The sequence below is a fragment of the Pleurodeles waltl genome, chromosome 4_2 (assembly GCF_031143425.1).
Source record: "Pleurodeles waltl isolate 20211129_DDA chromosome 4_2, aPleWal1.hap1.20221129, whole genome shotgun sequence".
Classification (NCBI taxonomy): domain Eukaryota; kingdom Metazoa; phylum Chordata; class Amphibia; order Caudata; family Salamandridae; genus Pleurodeles; species Pleurodeles waltl.
In genome coordinates this window covers 914,555,610-914,578,792 of record NC_090443.1, presented here as the reverse complement: position 1 = coordinate 914,578,792, position 23,183 = coordinate 914,555,610, and the positions used below count along the sequence as shown (strand labels likewise).

The 23,183-nt window shown below is 41.5% G+C and overlaps 1 protein-coding gene across 2 annotated transcripts in view; it reads left to right on the top strand.

Annotated features, from left to right (window-relative positions):
- The window catches only part of SLC5A9 (solute carrier family 5 member 9), a 763,977-nt gene that overhangs the window by 665,781 nt on the left and 75,013 nt on the right, over positions 1 to 23,183 (top strand). For both annotated transcript variants that reach the window (XM_069232707.1, XM_069232706.1), the window contains one exon: positions 19,008 to 19,223. In XM_069232707.1, the coding sequence (XP_069088808.1) occupies positions 19,008 to 19,223 (216 nt within the window). The remainder of the gene's footprint in view (positions 1 to 19,007; positions 19,224 to 23,183) is intronic.

Genomic DNA, 23,183 nt, shown 5'->3' with positions numbered 1-23,183 from the left:
GAAAATGGTTGTCAAGCTTCTTCGTAGTCCATTGGAAATTCAAAGGATTGTGGTCTGGGAAGGGTTGTGTTTTATAGTGTGATTTGCAGGTGTGTCCTCTGGGCCAATGTGTATCAGCTGTGTTGTTTTTTAATTCATCCAATGGGAATTTGTCTGTTGCATTGATGAGTGTGTACCGCAGCGGTTGGACGGCGCTGCCTTGCCACCCCGAGGGGACCACCACAGTGACTGTGTGTTTATGATAGGCTCTACAGTTGGCCGCAGCGCAGACAGCACTGTTGGTCTGCCTTTTTGCTTAGCGGGCGGCATTTCTGCCAGGATACATCATAATACAGTGTGCTAGAGACCGTCAGCACAGTGGTCTTTTTCGGACTGACAACATGGCAGTTTGGTGGTCCAACCGCCAAACATGTAATCGGGCCCAAAATCTTCAGAGTCAACAAAGTAATAGATCACTCAGAAATAATAGTCAAAAGTATATTATAATATAAATAGAAACCTACACAAGTTATAAAAACCCGTAACAAAATGTAAACCACCATGATAAATAATTGTTTTTATAAATAATAAAATAATATTTTATTTTAACGGTCTAAACATTAAATTAATTAATTGTATTTGGTGGTAATAGTGATTGCTTAATGCCCAATTCGCATTAAGGAATAGATTAATACATGTGCTCAAGAAATCGCAAATAAGGATTCCTTATTTGCAATTTCTTATTTAGGGAATCGCAATTTGTGATTCTCTAAACAGGCTTGCAATTTTAAGGAATCGCTATCTTAGCGATTCCTTAAAATTGCATTGCCAATGCCTTTCATACATACTGAAAGGCACTTTTGCATTCGCAAACGGGCATAAACACCGTTTGCGAATGCAAAAAGGCTTGAAACATCTGGCCCCAAATCACACTGACCAAAAGGTTCAAGGAACAAACTCAATCCATCACATAAAATAAATACAACACATCAACCACACATTTCTAGATATCAATCACATTACATTTACAGAAACAGAAACACCAAAATATAAAATTTCCCACCCAAAACAAAGAAAATAAATATGACTTAAAGTTTTGTAGTTGCACATCTTTCTGTGTATCCACGTAGTCACAAATAAAAATCCACCAAAAATGGGAATGATGTTTTCCAAAGAGCCCCCCAAAAAATAATCATATCCAATAGAGACCCCATGAAGCAATCCAAAGTATTGGGGCACCCAAAAAATCTTGGAAAAGTGTTTTTTCAAAACGCTCCAGAAAACCTGAAAAATAGGAAACATAACGTAAATATCTTGAATATTCATAAAAGGTAACTCCTAATGCCCATAAGACACGTTCGTAGACATAAACCTGTGACGTAATCAAGAAACCCACCCACAAAGCACAATGTATTACCAAAAATACATATACATTACAGAACATAACGTAATGATACATAACTGAAATAATTTACAAAAACACAGAACTACACACTAGTGAAAACACTACTATTAATACAACTAAAAGTACCAAAAAAACACAAACAGCACCATAACTAACCTCTAGACTTCCCCCTACATCTCCCTACCCTCAAAACCCTGAAAGAATGTTTTAAAAGGACTTACCTGTTCTGAAGAACAACAGCAACTTACAGTGACCTGCACCCCAGAAAATAGGTTAAAAACTGCACAATTAGACTATAAAATAGAAAGCAGAGGTACAAAAAATGGCTGCTAAGTAGAAGTTAAATGAAAACACTATCTCTCCATAGAAATGAATGAAAAGTGATGTAAAAATCTTAAAGAAAATCTTATATACAATTATTAAATATGTAAAACATGTAAGAAATGTTAGAAAACAAACAATTATAAAATGCATGCAATTCTACTATAAAATATATGCAAATATTTAGTTAATATATATAAAATTAAAAGTATATATATATCACAAAAGTATGTTAAAATGATGTTGAAAATATGTCTATAAAACAATATACAATATGTTACAAAAAGATAAACAATGGGAAAAACAGCAAATGTACAACAAACAATACTATTTAAATATCATTTAAATTTTGATTTAACAGTAAAAATGTATTAAATAAGTTTTATTTATCTGTCCATGAGAAATTATTTTAAAATGGGAATATGCATTTTGTGAAAATGAAAAAATGTACATTAAATAAACTTTGAAGACATAAATATGTGGTGCATGTCTTTAGTCTTTAGAATATGTAATTGATAATTACTTATTACAAACATAAAACACATGTTTTTAGTATATTTCTAAAAACCAACAAAACTAATGAAATAACAAACATTATTTTTCCTACATACAAATACTATTTAAGCAAAGAATTTAACATTACAATTATAAAATTAAATATTCACAGTCCCAAATAAACAGTTTTTAAGAAAGCGCTGAACACTTAAGGAATAATATTTACTATTAATATTCACTCTTCAATCTAAGCCAATTTGGGGAAGTTGCTAAACACTAAAAGGGTGACAATTACTATTCTCACTCCAATCTATGCCAATTTAAGGGAAGGTGTTGGACACTAAAGGGGTGATATTTACTATTCTCACTCCAATCTATACCAGTTGGGGAAAGTGGTGGACACTGAAGGGGTGACATTTATTGTTCCCACTACAGTATATTCTAATTAGGGGATATGTTGGACACTGAAAGGGTAACATTTACTATTCACACACCCATGCACACCAATTTGGAGAAGGTGTTGGACAGAAGAGTGGTCACATTTACTACTCCCACTCCAATATATACCAATTTGGGGAAGGTTTTGGACATTAATGGGGTGACATTTACTGTTCCCACTCCAATCTATACTAGTTTAAGAAAGGTGATGGAAACTAAAGTTGTGATATTTACTATTTCCACTCCAATCTCAACCAATTTGTGGAAGATGTTAGATACTAAATGGTTAACACTTACTATTCTCACTCTAATCTAAACTAGTTTGGGGAAGGTGTTGGACATTTAATATTTTCAACACATTCTTAATTTTTTTTTACAAGTCATTAAACATTAAACCGTCATATTTATACAATCAATACTCAATACACACACAGATATATTTTTACTATAAAACAAATAAAAATGGCTTCAAAAACACACTACAAAACGACAAAACGAAATATTCATAATATAACACTCAAATGATAGGTTATTATTATGACTAATAATAATTAATTGGGGCCGGGTGGAGTTTGTGGAGTTCCGCTATACAGAACTCCCTGAAGTGCCAAAACAAATTTGCTGCGCTATGCGGAGTTTCACAAGCTGCAGAGTTTAGGTAAGTCGTGCTGTTTGCACTGATTTTCAGCACCTTGTGCAGCATCAGAGGGCTCTAACTTCTTTCTGCAGCTTGGGTAGATATTCTATTCGAGCGGCATCTTCCTCAACGTGAGCGCCAAATTTCTCAATGTGAGCAGTCATGACTTGCACCTGCGTTCAGAAATCTCACTCGCACTCGCCAACGTAGCAATTTCTCTTTCTCACACTTGCCAACTTACTGTTGGTGAGCCATGTGAGAGAAAAAACTCTGCTCCACGCTGCTTCACTGAGTTTTTCGGAACTGGAATGGAGAGAAATTCTTCACCCACTCCTATAATTAGTATATTTGTAAAACAATGATTTCTGTTCTAAAGTGAATGTTTTTAATATTAGAAAATATTTTTCCTGCATTTTTCCCAAGGAAATGTTATATAGATAAACCATTAACATATAAATGTGAAAAAGAATGTAAATGTATACATTTTTAATTAATGCATATTTATATTATTTTCATATTATAAATAAAAACGATTAAAAAATGTTCTAATTGTACATATTTAAAAAAAATCCAAACATGCTTTACATTGACATTGTTTTTTTAAATTAAAAACAATTTAAACAAATTTATTGCCAAAAATAGTATTTTTTATAAAAATAATTTTATGAAAACATAATTAAAAAATACATTATTTCACATTATTAAATTATTGTTGCATCTATTCCTATTTTCCCAAAATTTGTTATAAATGTTTATTTTTTTGCTTCAAATGTACAATTACAATTATTTTGAATATACTTTATATTATATAAATATTATGAACTATTATAATGAACTATTGTTTATTAAAATCATTATTATAACAAAAGAAAGTTAAGCATTTATCAAAATGAATTTGCATATCATAAAAAAATAAAGGGGAATACAGTCGGTGAACCAATAATCAATAAGTGCCCAGGTGTCATATGGAGCGGAATAGTTCATAAAAATTGGAGCGGAGGCATGTCACAAATGCCAGGGGTTGCAAAGTATGTATGTGTCACAAAGATCGCGCAGGACTTGTATCAAGTGTGACCCACTGGAGAAGTCGCTGTAGAGATATGGATCAAGAAGCATGTTGAAGTCACCACCCATTAGTAGATGGTCAGTGTCCATGCGTTCAATCAGGCTTTTGAGTGTACGGAAAAAGTCAGGTGTGTCAACGTACAGGGCGTATATATTGACCAATAGGAGCTTCCGCCCCATCATGTGCCAGCCATCAAAACATATCTGTCTTCCTCATCGAGGCTACTGGTGGTGTGTCAGAATGGGAAGCTGTTGTGTCTCTGTGTAAATGCCCCAGAGTAGGAGCTATAGTTAGAGAAATACCTTGTTGAACCCATGTAGAAGTGATGGTGTGGGCCTTTCCAGGGGGGATATGTGTCTCCTGCAAGAAGGCAATCTTAATGCTGTGTCATGTCATGTATGGTAATACTTGCCTACCTTTGCAAGGATTGATGAGGCCCCTAACATTCCAGGACAAGAATTGAAGCTCCACCATATGCAGACTATGTCATGTGTCATCATAAGGATGCAGTGTATGCATGACAGAATAATACTGGTAGGTATGGTATCCTCTATCATTAAAGACTGTGCAATTACTTAACCAAACATTCTCAAAACATAACCCTTTCTACCCACATCCCACACCTGGTGAATAAAGACCCAGCGAAACCATAACAAATAAAGGCCCTAAAATGCATTCAAGCGGTATACACCTCGAAGGTGGGCAACGCCTTGGCGAATAGGGCCCCACCATTTATAATAGTCAAAAACAACACAATAGTCGAGATGGACCAAGGATCTACTTTACCATGAGGGACCTAGGGTTATGCGGCTTAGATAAGTATGGTGTTCAGTCCGGGGGAAACAGCTCAGTGCTAGTCCTGACATTAGAGTCCGATGGGGTTTAGCCAGGTGTGTTGAGCCTGGAGGAAGAACTTTGCTGTTTTCAGGAGGACATGACATTTGCCAGGTTGTCGAAGAAACAGGCCCTACCATTGACATCCATATGAAGGCAGGCTAGATAGATACGCCATAGCGTAAGGCTCATCGTCCGTAGATCTGACTTTGCATCATTGAATTTCCAGTGTGCTTCCTGCACTGCGATCGTGAAGCTCAGAAAAGGGGATATCGCAGAGCCCTGGTATTTGAGTGGGCCATGCTCATGGGCTAGCTGCAGGGCAGTATAACAGTCACAAAAATTCTGTATCCTGGCCACAATTGGTTGCGTCGTCACACCTGGAGGCCAAGTGACCTGCATGCCCATTCCACAACAGAAGTAGGGGTAAAGCTGTGAGGATCAAAGAGGTCTGAGAGTAAGGGCTCCACAAATAAGTCCATATGACCTGTATTTGTAGTTTCTGCAACCCCCACTATGCGCAAATTGTTCTGGTGTTCATGTGCCTCTAAGTCCTAATTTTTAATGGCTACTGTTTTTAGGAATGATTCTAGTTTTTCCAGTCACCTGGACATGTTGGTAGCTGAATCCTCTAGCCTAGATATGCACTCCTCCATGCTTTCCAAATGAGTGCCCTGTCTGTCCAGTCATGCTCCCATACAATCAAGGCAGCCATTAAGGGTGTGAAGCCTAGTGCGAATAGCCTGGAACCCTGCACTAATTCAGCAAGCATGGTATCAGTGCCAGTGTTTTTGTAGAACATCGAGCTGCTCCGGCCTCCCTGGCAGTTGCAGTGTCCGCTGCCCCAGTGGACCTGGTTTTCTCAAGCAGTATTTTTTGTTGCCTAGAGTCACCGCAGACCATGGTTGGGTGCAGGGTTGTGTCACAGGCCCAGGTTGTAATAGATGGTGGGGAGGAAGGAGGTGATCAAGTGCCCCTTTAGTCAGCAGATCATAGGGAAAGCTATTGCACCGATGGAAATCCAGCAGAGATGTAGGACTTAGGAGGGCAAGCCGAGGCAATGCAGGTTTGATATTAACTGTTCCCCCAAGGGTGACAAAGTCCCAGTGGCCCGTAGTAGGCCCACATGTATCTGATTTGCAAGATAGTCAGTCACAAGGTCTCAGTCCCGGTCCCCTGATCAGATCGGATGTATTGGTTCAGTGTAATGAGACATGCCCCACCATTGATGGGATATCAGCCAATGCAGGCAGGTGAAATGCCTACCATCACTCCTCGAAGCTAGGATGAAGTCAGGGCCTCAGGTGCAGAGCATTTTATGGGCAGGGAGATGGGAAAGAGGCCGACGGCCCATGTGTCTCCATAGGGGCTTCTCTGCAGCCTCTTCCTTCAACACCACCACACACCAACACCACCACACAGAGCAGGAATTTGGCATCTGACAGGAGGTTCACACATCCCAGGCAGCCCAATAGGGCCCGATGGCTACTCGCCTTAGGCTCACCCGCAGCCCCTGTTGCTGCGGGGCCTCGGAAGTGCGGCCGGGCCACTGAGCGTGCCGATCAGGCGTGCCATACAGCTGCACTCAGGAGTAGTCAATACAATACTGCTAGCATCAACTGCATCAGAAATGGTCACCCCTTTGCTCCCACAAAACAGTTCTCAACAGACAACTTCAGCAAGGCACTATGGTCTCAGACTCATATTCCTCCACAGCGCACGCGACTGCGTGGGCCTCCAGGGTATGGTAGAGCCACGGTCTGCCTGCAGAAACAACTCTCACTTGGGTGGAGAATGCAGAGTTCCAAAGTGGCTCACGTGTCTTGCTGTAACATTATGGTAGTATGTGGCACTCTAGATAGTTAAGAATGTCATAGTGGGGCCACCTCGCTGATATGCAGGGCCTAATACGCAAGAGCTACAGCATTGAGCGGCCACCTTGGTCACCGACGTGGCCACATCCCTAACGTTTATGAACTAGGAACATAGGACTTTGGAGTCTGTGGCTGGCCCAGGCCAAATGTTATAAATGAACATCTATAATCTATGATTAGATTTTTCCTATGTGCCAGCTACAGCCTGATCAGTGGCAGTGTTGTTTTGGTCCAAGTCACTGGATGAAAATGCCATTTATAAAATCACACATGTTCCACGCTTAAGTATTATGTACCTTACTTTGGTGGCAACAAGGCACACTTAGGAGTGACTTATTTCATGTTTAAAAGCAGATTCCCCTACATTTCACAGTCAAAATGCTGCATTTGATAGGCCTGGGTGGCAGTGTTCAAACTGCTGCCAGTTTACACAGGATAGGCATGAAGCTGTGTTTTTCACTGCCACTATTGTGGGTGGCACAATAGGTGCTGCAGTCCACAAGTAGCATTTATCTTTTAATGCTTAGGGTGTATTTCTGCACAATATATGCTGGCCTTATAGGAAATTTAAATATTCCAATCTGGTTTGAAGCCAATTTCGGCTTGGTTAGGGATCAGAGAACACAAACTAAGCACTGAATGGCAGTGTTCCACAGTTTATGATTATCATCAGGTGAATCTCCCAAAAAATTAAAAACTGGGGACCTGCCCAAAAGGGCTCTCTGTGCAAAGGACAGTAACTCAGCTGCCTTGTCTCACCAACAACGAGATGGAGTCGTACATTTAAAAACTCAGGGCCTCATTACGAGTCTAGTGGACTGTCCACTGGCCCACCAGACCTATGGGGAGGAGACTGCCGTGGAGCTGGTGGTCTCCTCCCTGACCCATTTATGATGTGTCCACTGGGCTGACTGGCGGAAACCTCTCTATTAGGAGGTTTCCACAATGCCATCGCTGATAGGGTACCCCCAGCAGCCTCAAAATGCATACTGTCTGCTGTAGCGGATAGTGCGCATTCTGAGGGTGCTGGGCAGGGGAGCCCCTGCACTGCCCATGACATGGTTGTGGGCAGTGCAGGGGTCCCCTGTGGCCCCCAGCACTGCCATTTCACAAACCTTTTCATGGTGAGGACCCTGCCATTATATGTCTGGCGGAAAGGGGACTCGTGACCAGCACGGCAGTGCTGAACTCAGCACCGCTGCAGCTGACCATGATTCCAACCGTTGCCATGCCGCTGGAATCCATGATCCGGTGATCCGGTGGTGGTGGCAGTCCCCTGGTGGTCCACTTTCCTGAGTTGTAATCTGGCAGTTGGACTGCCAGGAGTGTGGCGGTCCAAGCTCCACCCCGGCTTTGGTGGTCCTCAGACCACCACGGTCATAATTAGGCCCTCAATATTAAGACAAGGGAATTGCTTGTCTCCTGCTTCTGCTGGTATAGCCACTTCTCCCATCTACTTCTACTCTACTGCTATTACTTTAATCAACCTGAGCTTGAACCTTGGTGTTGTCTTATATTCATCTTTGAACTTCTCAGCTCAACTTTCTTGTAACTTTCATGTTAAATCCTGTCATTTTTACCTTTATAACATTTTGAAAAAAAACTTCCAATGACTGATGTCCTGTGTAATGTAGGGTTTCTTCAACTATGTTCATAACTCTCAGGACATTTATTTTAAATCATAATGTTGATTCGTCACAATAAACCAACGTTGGTATATTTATTTATCCCACAGAATATGAGCACAAGTCATTAGCATAGTTAGAGTGTGTATGGAGATTTCTAGGTTGAAGTCACACCACCCTTCAGGTTTGTGATTGACATTTCAACTACTTGTATCTGACTTGAAAGAGACTTCCATTAACTGCTTGAGGAACTGTACACTTCCAAGTTGGTTGCACTAGTTATATAACTGGCAAGGGTGCACAAAGAATTAAAGAAAAACACTTCTCATTCTAACTCTGCTGAATGGCAACATACACCTAAAAATGAAAAGCTAAAGTTTGTTGCCCAAAACATTTGCATTAGTGAATAAAGGTTCTTGTATATAGTAGTAACACTTACAGTGTTAAAAATCAAAACGTTTATGAAATTTGTACTTTTGACTCATTATTATAACCAGAATTGGTAAATAAATCATCCTATGGAAAGCAAGCACAAATGTTTAAATTAGCAAAGATGTCCATGCACATAGACATATTAAGGCCTCAGACCCTCAGCCTGGTGTGGGTTATTTGAAGCAGTTGCATCTGACTTGAGCCTAGCCTGCTTTAAGAACAAGTGGAACTGAAGCTTGATGGAAGAATATCAATGCTTTTGAATTTGACTTGAGAAGGACAGCTGGTAACAAACTGTGGAACTGCAGCTCCATGAAAAACTCAATTGCTTTTGTATTTGACACATAAGGGGCACCTAAGCTTAGATTTACTAAGGACTTGCATTTTCCTGGTGTGGCACAAGTTGTCACAAGGCAGCGCAAGTCCTTAACTGTGAATTACAAAGCCAGGCAAGGGGTGATTTGCACTGCCTTGTGTGGTTTTGTTAAAGAAAGTAATAGAATTCAGCTGCATTATCTTACACCGGGAGTTGTTCCATGGGTGGACTATGGGTGTTCCCATGCATCTACCCATGGATGTTGATGCATTCCCATTTACAAAGACTTGTAAACCTGTGATCAGCACTTTAGCCATCCTTGTAAATCCCTAGTAAATGGTACCCCTGGTACCTACGGCTTGGGTACTGAAGAGGGCCCCCTCAGAGCTTCATGAAACAATATCCATGCTTTTGCATTTGGCCTGAGAGAGACACCTAGTAATGACTAGTGGAGCTACAGCTTCATGTAAGAATTGCCGTGATTTTGCATTTGTCTAAAGAGAAGCCTCTAGTAATGACTTGTAGAACTACAGCTTTATGAAAAAGTATCAATACTTTTGCATTTGACTTAAGAGGAATACTTAGTAACAACTAATGGAAATTAAGCTTCATGTAAGAATTTAAATGATTTTGCATCTGGCTCTCTAAGGGCACCTAATAGCAACTGTAAAAAAAGGGCCTCTTTTGGCATGGTTAACCACCCACTATTTGCATGGAACATGGTGTGGTTTCGAACTGTAAGTGCCGTTGGCCCCTACTAAACAGATTCCCAAGGCCAGATCTCTTTCCCCAAAACTGTACCTTGCTCAGCACTTCAGCCATCCTTGTAAGTCCCTAGTAAATGGTTCCCCTGGTACCTAGAGCTTGGGTACTGAAGAGGGCCCCCTCAGAGCTTCATGAAACAATATCCATGCTTTTGCATTTCACCTGAGAGAGACACCTAGTAATGACTAGTGGAGCTACAGCTTCATGTAAGAATTGCCGTGATTTTGCATTTGTCTCAAGAGAAACATCTAGTAATGACTTGTAGAAGTACAGCTTCATGAAGGAGTATCAATACTTTTGCATTTGACTTGAGAGGAATACTTAGTAACGACTAATGGAAATGAAGCTTCATGTAAGAATTTCAATGATTTTGCATCTGACTCTCTAAGGACACCTAATAGCAACTTTAAAAAAGGGCCTCTTTTGGCATGGTTAGCCAACCACTATTTGCATGGAACATGATGTGGTTTCGAACTGTAAGTGCCCTTGGCCCCTGCTAAACAGATTCCCAGTGCTAGATCTCTTTCCCCAAAAATGTACTATGATCAGCACGTCAGCCATCATTGTAAGTCCCTAGTAAATGGTACCCCTGGTACCTAGGGCTTGGGTACTGAAGAGGGCCCCCTCAGAGCCCCACACCAGGCTCATGCAGACTGCCATTGCAAGTGCATGACAAGGTGTAGTTGAAAATTGCAAACTCAACATGGCACTCACCAAGAGTGCCATGTCCACTAATACTGCATGCATTATAGGCACGTCATGCCTCTGGCAGGCCTTACAGCCCCAAGACAGGGTTCACTTTAATGCATGTGAGGGCATATGTGTGCATGGACAGATATGCCCCCTACTGTGTCTTTCTCAATTCTTAGACATAATAAGTGTAGAGGGAAGCCATAGCAAATACATGTGCTGGACACTGGTCATCACCAGTTCCCCAGCTACATGATGGCCTTTCTGAACCCTGGGTTGTGTGGTATCAAACAACTCAGAATAATAAACCCACACTGATGTCAGTGCAGGATTTATTATAAACTGTACCCAGAGGGCACCTTAGAGGTGCCCCCCTGCAAAACTTTGAAGTACTGGCATGGTTGCTGACTGGTCGTAAACGGCCTGCCACCCCCAGACATGCTTCTGGGCTCCTGGGGTCAGAATCCCTACTCTCATTAACCAGAACACAAAGCCTTTCCTGAGTGGAGGTGTCACACCTCCTTCCCCAGGGAGGCACCCTGCACCAGTGGTCAGCTTCAAAGGCTTTGCTGCCTTTGAAATTTAACTGCTGCCTCTGCTGCTGGCAGCAGATGGCAGCCCAATGGTTTTACCCTCACTTTAGGTGGGAAAAGCAGCGGACAACTCAGCAAGAATAGAAGGAGTGGCCACTCTCACCCTGCACCACCCGTCAGGTGTGGCAGGTGAGGTAACCACTCCATTTCATTTACCTCAATCTTGGATGGTGGGAAAAATAGCCAGGGTCAGGGATGTGCCCACTTCCCACAGGAATTGATCACTTAGTGGGCATAGCCACCATTAGGTGGGTGGCCCATTGGTCACTATCAAGTACTCCCCCTAATGCCCCTAAATACAGTATAGAGACGGCATCCTCTCACTAAGACCTCAGATTTAAAGGACACAAAGAAGATCAAGACAAATAAGAGCCAAGGCACAAGAACTGAAGCCCTTCTTCACAAAGAAAAGGAGCTAAACCCTGCCTCCTGATCCAAGGACTCTACCATCATCGCTGAGGTGTCGCCTGGAAACTGAAGGACTCTACAAAACTCCAGACCATCTCCAGCCTTCTAAACAATTGCCAAGAACCTCCTTCTGAGTGAAGGTATCACTCTCCTGCACCCTGCAGGCAAGGAACCAGTGAAGTCAACTTACTGACCTGCTGCTGACCAATGACCAAGACTCAGCAGCCCAGCCTAAATCTGTACAACAACTCCAGAGGACAAGACCTGCCACTGTGCCAAGTTTGGCAGCACTAGAGCTTTGTAGGGCTCTGGCGTACCACTACCCATGGTACCGGATTCCCTACCTTGGAATAGTTCATTCTGTACTCCCAAAAACACAGGAGCAAGCACCAGTTGAGGGACTTCAAGACACCCAAGATCCCCCCCTAAGTGGCCCAGATGACCTGCAATCCACCCTCAAAGATGCCTGCCCCGACCGCTGGGACTCCAAGATGCAAGGCCCCTGGTTGACCTATCTGCACTGTACCCAGCCTCCCTGGCTCCTACACCGACCAACCAGTTGTGTTCTAGGGGTCCCCAAGCCCTTGCAACCTCCACCCTCCAAGGGGATCAAGCAGACATACCTTTAAGTCCCTCTGTGCAGTGTGTTTCCAAGTGTCCCCCTTTCCTTTCCATCATCTGTTCTTTTTGATTTTGTCACCCTAAAGGGGAAGGGTAGGCCCAGACATGGGTCCCATGCTCACTGCACCACTGGATTCCAGCTAGCCTGGAGGATTAGGGGTGATACCCCAAAACCGGTCCCTGGATGCTTGTTTCCAACCAGGGAGGACCAGACTTGGCAGTTCAGGCTGGACTGTTACCATGGGGAACAGGATCAAGACTGATTTGTATATGGCTGGGTCCAAACTGGGGTGGCTTGGTGGGCAAAAAACAATGGATTAAACCCAAATCCTTGTGATGGGGTGAATGTTTGCGTTGTTCAGCATTCCATCCATCATCAGTTTTTTTGCCTTTGCCACCCTAAGTGGGAAGTGTGTTCCCAGACGTGCGGCCCATGCTCACTGCGCCACTGGATTCAAGCTAGCCTGGCTAATGAGAGGTGATAACACAAAACCGGTCCCAGGATGCCTGTTTCTGGTCCAGGGAGGACCTGGCATTGCAGTTTGGGCTGGACTGTTCTCATCGGGAACAGGGTTGACTGATCTACATATAGCTGGGTTCAAATTGGGGTGGTGTGGTGGGCAAAAATATGATGGATTAAGCCCAGATCTTTGTGACTAGGGGTGAACGTTTGCATTGTTCAGCATTCCATCCATCATCTGTTCTTTTTGCATTTGCCGCTTTAAGTTGGAAGGGTATGCCTAGACGTGGGTCCCATGCTCACTGTACCACTGGACTTAAGCTAGCCTGGCTGATGAGGGGTGATACCCCAAAACCGGTCCCAGCATGCTTGTTTTCAGTCCAGGGAGGACCTTGCTTGGCAGTTCAGGCTAGACGTTTCCCACAGGGAACAGGGTCAAGACTGATTTGCACATGGCTGGGCCCAAACTGGGGTGGCGTGGTGGGTAAAACAATTATGGATTAAACCCAGATCTTTGTGACTGGGGTGAATGTTTGCATTGGTCAGCATTCCATCCATCATCTGTTCTTTTTACTTTTGTCCACCTTCTCCTTTGTGCGTCAGCTCCAAGATCTTCCACACTGCTCCGCTTGAACCAGGAACTGCCCGAACTTTTCTAGTTGGACCATTTGACCACTCAATGACCTCAACTAAAAAACAGAAGGTGACACTTGTGAGAACAATGCCTGATTTCATCTGCATTTTTAAAGTTTTTCCCATTTATTCCTCTGGTGCCTAATTACACTCAGAAAAGCAACATTTTCTAAACTTTGAAAAATCATACCTAAAAAAGTACTTACTATATCTTGTGATCTTGGTCTTAAAATTTTATAAAAATCGATATTATTTTCGGTAAATTGGTATTGAGTTATTCTTTCGAGTGTGTGTTCACATTTATTGATACTGTGAGTACAATAGATGCTTAGCACATCTCCTAGATTATCAAAACTTCTCACCCACACTACCACAAAAACAGAGCAGTAGGTAGTTTGCTGTTTACCTCTGGATACCAAAGTGGGGTAATTTGGACTATACACAGTGCACATTATATTCCTACACTATATAGAGAGCCAGCCATGTACAACAACTAATGGAACTGCAACTTCATTTAAGAGTTTCAATACTGTTCTATCTGACGTAATAGGGACATCTAGTAATGACTAGTGAAACTGCAGTTTCATGTACGTATTTCAGTGCTTTTGCATCTGCTCAGTAGGGACTCGTAGGAACGTCTAGTGAAACTGAAGCTTCATGTAAGATTTTCAATGATTTTTGCATTTGACTTGAGTACCTAGTAATGACTAGTGGAACTGCACCTTCATCAAAGAATGCTTTTACATTTGACTTGAAAGGCACACTGTGTATCGACTAGTGGGACTGCAGCTTCATGAAAGAATTTCAAAACTTTTGCATCTGACTTGAGAGATTCTAGTAACGCCTTGAGGATCTGCAGCCCTCTGAAAGAAGTTTGAAGATTTAGCATCTAGTTTGCGAGGGACCGCTAGTAACAATTGGAGGAAATACATGTTTATGAACATACTGTGTTCACAAGTTTTCTATAGTGATCAAGAAATGTATTGAAAGTTGTGATATTGATTCATCAGCATATACCAGCATTGGCATATTTGCCTATCGTTGAAACCATGCCCAATTTATTAGAGTAGTAAAAGTGGGTATGTACATTTTTATGTTGAAGCCATAACCCCCACTCCCAACTTTGGGAAGGACATTTGAAGCCGTTCCATTTTATTTGACAGGAACATTAATTAACAACATGAGTTATTGCAGCTTTGTGAAAAACTTGTTAAGAAGCTGCTTCTGACTTGAGAGAGACATCTAGTAAAGTTTTGAAGGGCTGCAATCTTGTTAATGACTTGACTCGGTTTCTTCTGTCTCAAGAAGGCATATAGTAATTATTTGGGGTCATGAAGCTATGTGAAAGGCCAGAACTATTGTCTTTGCAAATGCTTGTTATATGTTGGTCTTCCAAAATACTTTATCACCCCTCTCCAAACTATTCAAAATGTTCTCTTTTTTCTTGACTGTCATACTGATACTTCTCCAAATCCTGCTCAGCATTTTTGGCTACTGTTATCATTCCAGTTCAAAATCATCTATCTCCATATTGTCTTTAAGGGGCATATTTAAGAGCCCCTAGTGCGACCTTAGTGCCGCCATTTTTACCCTAAAGCGGCATTAAAGTGGCATTTCTGCCACAGTTACAAAGTGGTACAATGCATGCATTGTATCACTTTGTAACCCTATGTGTCACATTATGCCCATGCCAGGCATTATGGGGGTCATTCTAAGTTTGGCGGTCGGCAGTCGCCGCCCGCCAAACTTACCCCACCAAATGACCGCTCCACAGTCAAAAGACCGCGGGGGCCATTCAGACTTTCCCGCTGGGCCGGCGGGCGCCCGCCAAGGAAGCGCCCGCCGGCCCAGTGGGAAAGGCCCTGCAACACAGAGGCCGGCTCCGAATTGAGCCGGCGGTGTTGCAGGGGTGCGACGGGTGCAGTTGCACCCGTCGCGATTTTCACTGTCTGCTATGCAGACAGTGAAAATCATGCTGGGGCCCTGTTAGGGGGCCCCTGCACTGCCATTGCCAGTGGCCCCACAACACCCGTTCCCACCATCCTGTTTCTGGCGGTGAAAACCGCCAGAAACAGGCTGGCGGGAAGGGGGTCGGAATCCCCATGGCGGCGCGGCTTGCAGCGCCGCCATGGAGGAGTCTCCCAGCCGGGGCTAATCCGGCGGGAAACCTCCGGACCCGGCTGGGCGACCGCGGCTGTAAACCACATGAAGCACCGCCAGCCTGTTGGCGGTGCTTCCGTGGACAGCCAGGGTTGGAATAAGGGCCTATGTATGTAAGGGAGGCGTTCCGGCACTAGGAGGTCTGCAAAAATGGCGCAGTGAAATTAAAAGATTTCACTGCTCCATTTTTTGAGTCATTTTTAAAGACTGCTAAGAGCAGGCATTAAAATGATGCTCCCATAGTAACCTATGGGCCTTCTTGCACTTTGCTGCACTAGCGTCAACATTTTTGACGCTAGTGTAGCAAAGTGCCACAATTTGACACTATTGTGCTGACGACCACCATGATGCACCTTATCATAAATACAGCGCAACCATGGTGTCGTTGGGTGCCGGGAGGGCGGCACAAGAAAAGTGGGCATCATAGCTGATGCGCCACTTTTTCATAAATATGGGAATAAGGCCCATATTTATACTTTTTTAGCGCTGCATTTGCGTAATTTTTTTGATGCAAAAGTTGCCCAAACTTACAAAATAATTGCATTTTGTAAGTTTGCTCTGCTTTTATGTCAAAAAATGACGCAAATGTGGCACTAAAAAAGTATAAATATGGGCCTTTATTCTTTTGATCAATTTACTCTGTGCTCATTGATTTCATTGTACACTCAAACCTATCCAGTATGTTCTGTCTCTCAATATCTTCTTTCTTTTTCTCAACCTACAGGAACTCTTTCCTGAGTGATCACCCGATTTCTATTTGATTTGTTTCAAGTTTCTGTTTTCAAGAAAGTGTTGGAAGAACACTTTCAGACTACCACTAATCAAACATAACCTTGTGGTCCCTATTGTACAATTTTCTGTCTTTCAAGATACCTTTAAGTAATTGATGTAATAAATAAATAAATGCATAATCTGAAAGTGATTTTCTCTGAGGGGGTCCTCATTCAGTGATTGATGGTATGTGCCTCTGCAAAACCATGTTGCCATGTTGCATTCCTCATGCTAATAAAGAGCACCTACCACACTAAATCTATCAATTTGTATTTAATATTAACACAATTGTGTGTTTATGATACTTTCTAACACCTGTGCATGCTATTTACTTTACAGCTCCCAGGAGCATGCTTGGTAGCGCATAGTTAATTTGTGTGCTTCTACTAGGATTCACATTAAATATTAAGATGATTGTTGTATACATTTAATTATGTAATATATGCCTTCACAGGTGTTCTTAAATCATGTTTCTCCATTTTAGTCTATACCATCCGTGGTTGCCATTTTCTGCGAGGATTATATTGTTGTAATAAACACGGATGGTTGATTCATAAACTGCATTCAATAGTACATAAAGTAGTACTGCTTACTACAAAATGCAGTTCACAAACCTACGGGTGGACATCTCTACATCCACATGTCTTTTTTTGTTTCTGGTGATAGCCTTACACATGTAAGTTTACTTCTTAGTTGTAAATGGGGGAGGACTGGAATAGTGGCTGGAAAATGGGACACGTTTATCATTAAAAGCATCATTACAAGGTTGGAGGTCTTAAAACCACCCGAAATGCGGTGGCAGTCAAGACCGCCTCTGCAGTGGCAGACCAACTGCCACATTAAGACCCTGGCAGTCAGACTGCCAGGGTTCCGCTGTCCCCGTCAGGATCACCATGCTGCGCTGTCCTGCGGTTTACGACCTTGTTTTCCATCAGCCTTCTCACTCTCTGCTGTGCAGACAGTGAACATTGTGAGCTTGCTGGTGCACCCTGCAGGCGACAGCATTGCCACTGGCTCAATTTTGAGCCGGAGACAATGCTGCCACCAGTTTCCCATTAGGCTGATGGGTGGAAACCGAGGTTTCAGCCCGTCCGCCTAGTAGGAAACACCTAATAGGCCTGGCGCAGTGGTTGCCACTATTGTGTCGGCCACCCTGTCGGGAGTTTGGCAGACAGGCTTTTCCATCTGCCAAACTCAAACTGAGGCCCTAAATGTTAGAGGTTTAGGGAAGGTTAAATTGGGGTTTTGGGTGGGAATGACACACATCCATAAAAGATTTTGCCCATTGCTATTTACAAACCTGACATCTAAATTTACTACAGCCAAAAAGGGCCCACAACATTAGTAAATGTACTCCAGCTCAGACCTGGAGAATGTCCAACACCACACAAGGCCATCTTCTGGTACTGCAAAATCCTTCCATAGCAATAACAGAGGCAGGGACCTAAAATGAACCCCATAGGAAATAATATTTTAATTCAATAACCTATTTTAAATAAATAAATGGGACTTAATGTTTTACATAAAATAGGTATGTTAATTCCTTCATTATTTTATAAATATTTCAATAAATGTATTTTGGTATTTCTTAATATATATATATATATATATATATATATATATATATATATATATATATATATATATATATATATTTATAGGTGAGGTTTTTTAATGACAATATTCATTTAATTTATTATAATATTTTGCCTTAAATATTTTTACTACTTTTTTAACTTAAACTTTTTACATGTTTTCTAATTTTACAATAGGATGTCTTTGCTTTTATGATGAAGGACAGCGCTTATGTGTGGCACCTAATAGTGGTAACTTTATATTTGTAAATTAGGTTCTATGTACACTCTTTGGAGCAAGTTTACACTTGGAAATGGTGAATAGACAAAAGTAGACAATTTACTACGAAGTGTAAGAGTAAATTTACACATGTAGGTGTGTTCACGAGTAAATTTACCTTTGTGAATAAGCTCCCGAATCGTTAATGATAGAGTTGTGGAACAAGCATATCTTGTCTCTATAAGTATCTACCGGTGATGTTCACTTTCTTCGTTGACATCATCAGCTTCCTCTATACATGCACTAAGATTCCTTTTAAGTTTGCTTCTTAAATTTACCCTTACTACCTCGTTCATCCATCTATCTTCCTCTTAAAATTATTATTAGCTCTTTAACAAAGCTAGGTGCTTTTTTAGGAAAAGGTATTTGCATTCAAAAGTGTTGTATAGAGCTTGACAGTGGGCTCTTCAGCAACCATGTATTAGTAAAAAAACTACGGTTAAAGTTAATTTCTATAATGCGTTTTTTCCATTGTTTGAAACTAAACTATTGGTATTCATGTGCATAAGTGGTTAAGCCTGGCTGCTATTTAACAGCATGTGATTCTGGCTGAATAAAAAATATCACCTTATAAGATGTCTCACACTGTACTGTGCCACTCCCTTAATTTTAATTTTCTTGGTTTCACAGGGTGCTTTTTGGGGTCTCGTCATTGGATTGGTTGTTGGAGGGATCCGCCTGATCATGGACTTCATCTACCAAGCACCGCATTGTGGTGAGGTGGACACACGCCCCTCTATAGTGAAAGATGTCCACTACCTACATTTTGCTTTGATCCTTTTCGCGCTGACCGGCATCGTTAGTATAGTTGTCAGCCTGTGTACCCCACCAATTCCAGATGAGAGTGTAAGCATATTTGCCACTTTTAGAATGTTTTCATTTTTGGGGGGAAATTGTGTTGAGAACGACCCCAACCTGGTTTCTGGGTGAGTGCAAATGTGTGCCCTGTAAGGGAAGGTAATTAGGTGGGATAGTATACAGCATAGCCTCACAGTCAAAATTTGCAAAAGACAATATGAAAGATGCTGAAGACTGTTCTCATTCTTCCTTGTCCATATGCATAAAAGATACGGTATACCCAAAAAGAAGTAAGAAACCAATGGTCACGGAAATATGAGTTTATTAACTGCTCTGAACAAAGCCAGGTTAAACTTAGAACTAAAACAAGTGACATGTGCAACTACAGTAAAATTGGCAAGTCTGTACCTCTCTAGTAGTATAGTGTCCTTTAGTCCTGTGTCTCTGCTTATATACAGGAACTGGGCACTCCCACTTTGCTGAGACTAGCATGTGGTGGTATACATGACGATGATCGAATGTATCAGACGACTCGATTAAGATCAATATGTGGCCCTTTTCAGGCAGAAGGACAATGATTCAGGGCATAACTGAGGAATGGTTGAGTAGGAGTCACATTGGATGGTACTGATGGCACTGCAGTTGGTAAAATGGGAAACAAAAGCGAACCATTTGGCCATAGTGAAAAAATTAATTGCCAGTGAGGAATATCGTTCCAGCGGAAGGACACTTTTATAAAACGGACACAAACTAATAAATATGTTGGCTAAAGAGGAAAAGCAATCTGCCTTTTTAAGAAGAAAATCCTACCAGTTACAAGAGCTTAGACTTTTCACTTTACTCTAGTATTCAAAGAACTTAAAATCATGACTTCAGCAAGTCCATATGCACCCTTTGACAAATGTATTTCTTTCTGGGCATCAGCAAGAAATTAGCACAGGTTTCCAAATTATGGATTGGGCTGGGAGGATCGCTGAACAGGCGGCTATTCTACAAAATCTATATGCCACAAAAAAGAAAACGAAAGCAAATAATATCCTTTGGGCCACTACAAAAACATCTTTTGACCCCCTGAGCCCGCCAAAATAGTGACATTTTCTTTAATGTGCTATTTGTTTAGTTTAGTCTCGTTTACTGAACTTCTTTTCCTCACGCAACTAATGGTTATTTCTGGACATTCCAGAATGTATTAATCAGTACATGAAAATACAGAAATAAACCGTAAAATATTTAGCAACAGGAAATGTTACTGTAAGCATAAGATGCCATCTTATCTACAGAACCCCAAAACTGTGAGTAAAAAGCATGTATTTTTCTTCACTATTTTTAGTAGACAAAATACATTTGCCTAGGCCTAGACCTGGAGGTCATTCAGGGGCTTCACACTCTGCATGTGGTGAAAGTCCAGGAAAGTCTAGGATTATGGTTGCACAAAGCCTGTCTTCCTGGGAACTCCCATAATTTGTAGAGGTAGCCATAGCTTTGAATGGAAGGTGTGAAGTAGTTGCAAAAATATTTAACTGTGCCATCCTAAAATAAGGTGGGATAGTCCTGTGAGGGTATCTATGAGCATGAGTGTATTCGTTATTGGGCAGGCCCAAACATTTCTTCTGCCATTTCTTCAATTTACCCATGTAATTAAGGTTATTATTGATCAGTGTCCTAGAGACCTTAAAACTGATTTCCTTCTGTGAGGGTCTGACAGTGTTCTATTTTCCACAGGTGATCGTCCTGGTTGCCTGCAATTTCTTAATGTTGTTTGTAAGGTTTGTTTTAGTTGCATGTATATAAAGGATTGAGAATTCTCAAGGGTAAATTTGTAATGTAGGCATGGATATGTTCTGTCATGTGCACCCTACACTTCTCCTACCTTCGAAATTCGAATCTAATCCCAGGTTCGGATTCCTATAGATTGCCCACTTATCCTGGGAGATTGTTATGGTTCGAGTAGATCCCAGCAACTACATGCCCACATTACCTCCATGTAAACCCTTTTCTACGGGAGCATGTTGATCTATTCTCAGAAATGATTCCTGTTGGGAATGAAATGGCACTTTGTTTACCACCACCAAATGGAAGGGCAGGTAGTATTTGCATAAGCCTGGCAATGAAATCCCACCACCCTTTACATGCGTGCTTGATGTTGTAAGGGAGATTGTAGGGGTGCCCTATCCAGAGCAAACTGCGAGTTACTACATTAAGTTTATCAAAAACGACCCCAGGAACCCAGTAGGATATATTTTGTAAATTGTATTACACTTTATGGGAGGCTAAAATGTTATAATCAGCTGCCCGACCAATTAAGAACAGGGTAAGAGTTCTTCCCTTGTTATAGTGTGTCACGTCCTCCCAGAAACGCGCCAGTGCTGTGAGAAGATTACTACCTCAAAAATGTGCTTATCTCTGTTTACATAAACCTTCAGGAGGTTTAAATCTCATCTGGAAACCTGAATTCGCTAGCTGTTTGGGGGACTAGTCATTAAATGAATGACGTTCACGCCTCGCACAATTTATTGGAAGGGTGAGTATTTTCTATAAATTCCAACATTTACCTAATAGAATTCTCATAGTCTGCATCATGTTAACAAACTTGATCGCAACCTTGAGCGTACTCCCAGCTTCTCGCCCTTTGTTTCCTAGCTAGGTGTGGTCAATAACAATGACAAATATTCACTGTACAGTAATAAACCATGAGTCAGGAGCGATAGGGCCACACTCTCTGAAATATGTAAATTATGGACAACTTTGGAGAGACCTGTGGTATGTGTTATCAGAGAGCAGTGCAATATTGTTGATTATGTGGTAAAAAAGTAAGTGGTGAGTTGTCAATGTCCTTTTGAAATTTATCTTTGAAGCGTACCCTGTTTGTTCTTCAAGACTTGCATTTTCTGATTGTTATGTAAACCATTTCAAAACATAATTCATGCAGGACACTCTTCACCATGGCACTAATTGACGCAAAAATCACTATACCCCATGGTGTGTAGAGGCGCTGGCTGTCAGTAGTGTTTATTATATTGCCAAGTTAGTGATGGTGTTCTAGCTGCCTAGTACCACACTCACACATTTGCACCATAGTGCAAAGGTGGGTGCTTGAGTCTAGCATAGGTTTTGTACTGGAAGGATATTATTGTAATGCAAAATACTACATTAGGTCTAAATAAAAAAGTACAGTACAGTGCAGCACGCATGCAAATTTGGAAATGTTTGGCGAAAATAAATGTTTCTTGTACTTTGCACCTGCCTCTAGGGAGCGTAAACTTTTGGCGCAAAGCCCTGCCTACAGATGTTAATAGATAGGGCTTTGCAAAAAAATCATTGGTGGTGACATGGGAACACTCATGTACCACCACAGGACGCTGCCTTTAGGTAAAGTATCACAAAGCAGACATGCATTACACTGTGGCTGGAACAACTTTCTGGTGGCAGATGGTGCTTCTGAGGAGACAGATTTACACCAGTGTATAAAGTCTGCCAGGATAAACGTGAGGAGTCAGTTATTTAGCATTAGATCTGCTTTGTATGAGATGTCCGAAGTCATTCCTGGTTGTGTAATGCACTGCATACACAACATGCTGAACCTAAAAGACCTAGCAACATCAGCTGGTGGCAGAGAACAGAGTGTCTGACTGTTTACAAGCCCATCACTTATATGGGAAAAAATAATTTCATTTTCAAAGATTACTGTTCAGCAGGTGCCCCATTTTCAACCCCTGGGATTTAGCTACTGTAATTTCAGTTTAAAAGGAACAACAACTTGTTTTGTTTTTCACTTTTTATCAGCATGCTGCAGACTGTTTTCATTAAATTTTTAAAAAAGCTGTCTTCATGTTCAAATGTTTTATACTCTTTAGTTCTTTTTTGTTTTATTAAATGAAATCACAGCTGTGTACATGAGGATGCCTTGAGTTTATTGTCTTCAGATTCAGGTTTTGCAGGTACAGGAAGAGTTGAGACACTATTCTAATAAGAAGCCTAAAATATCTGGGGAAGTGCTTACTTACTACT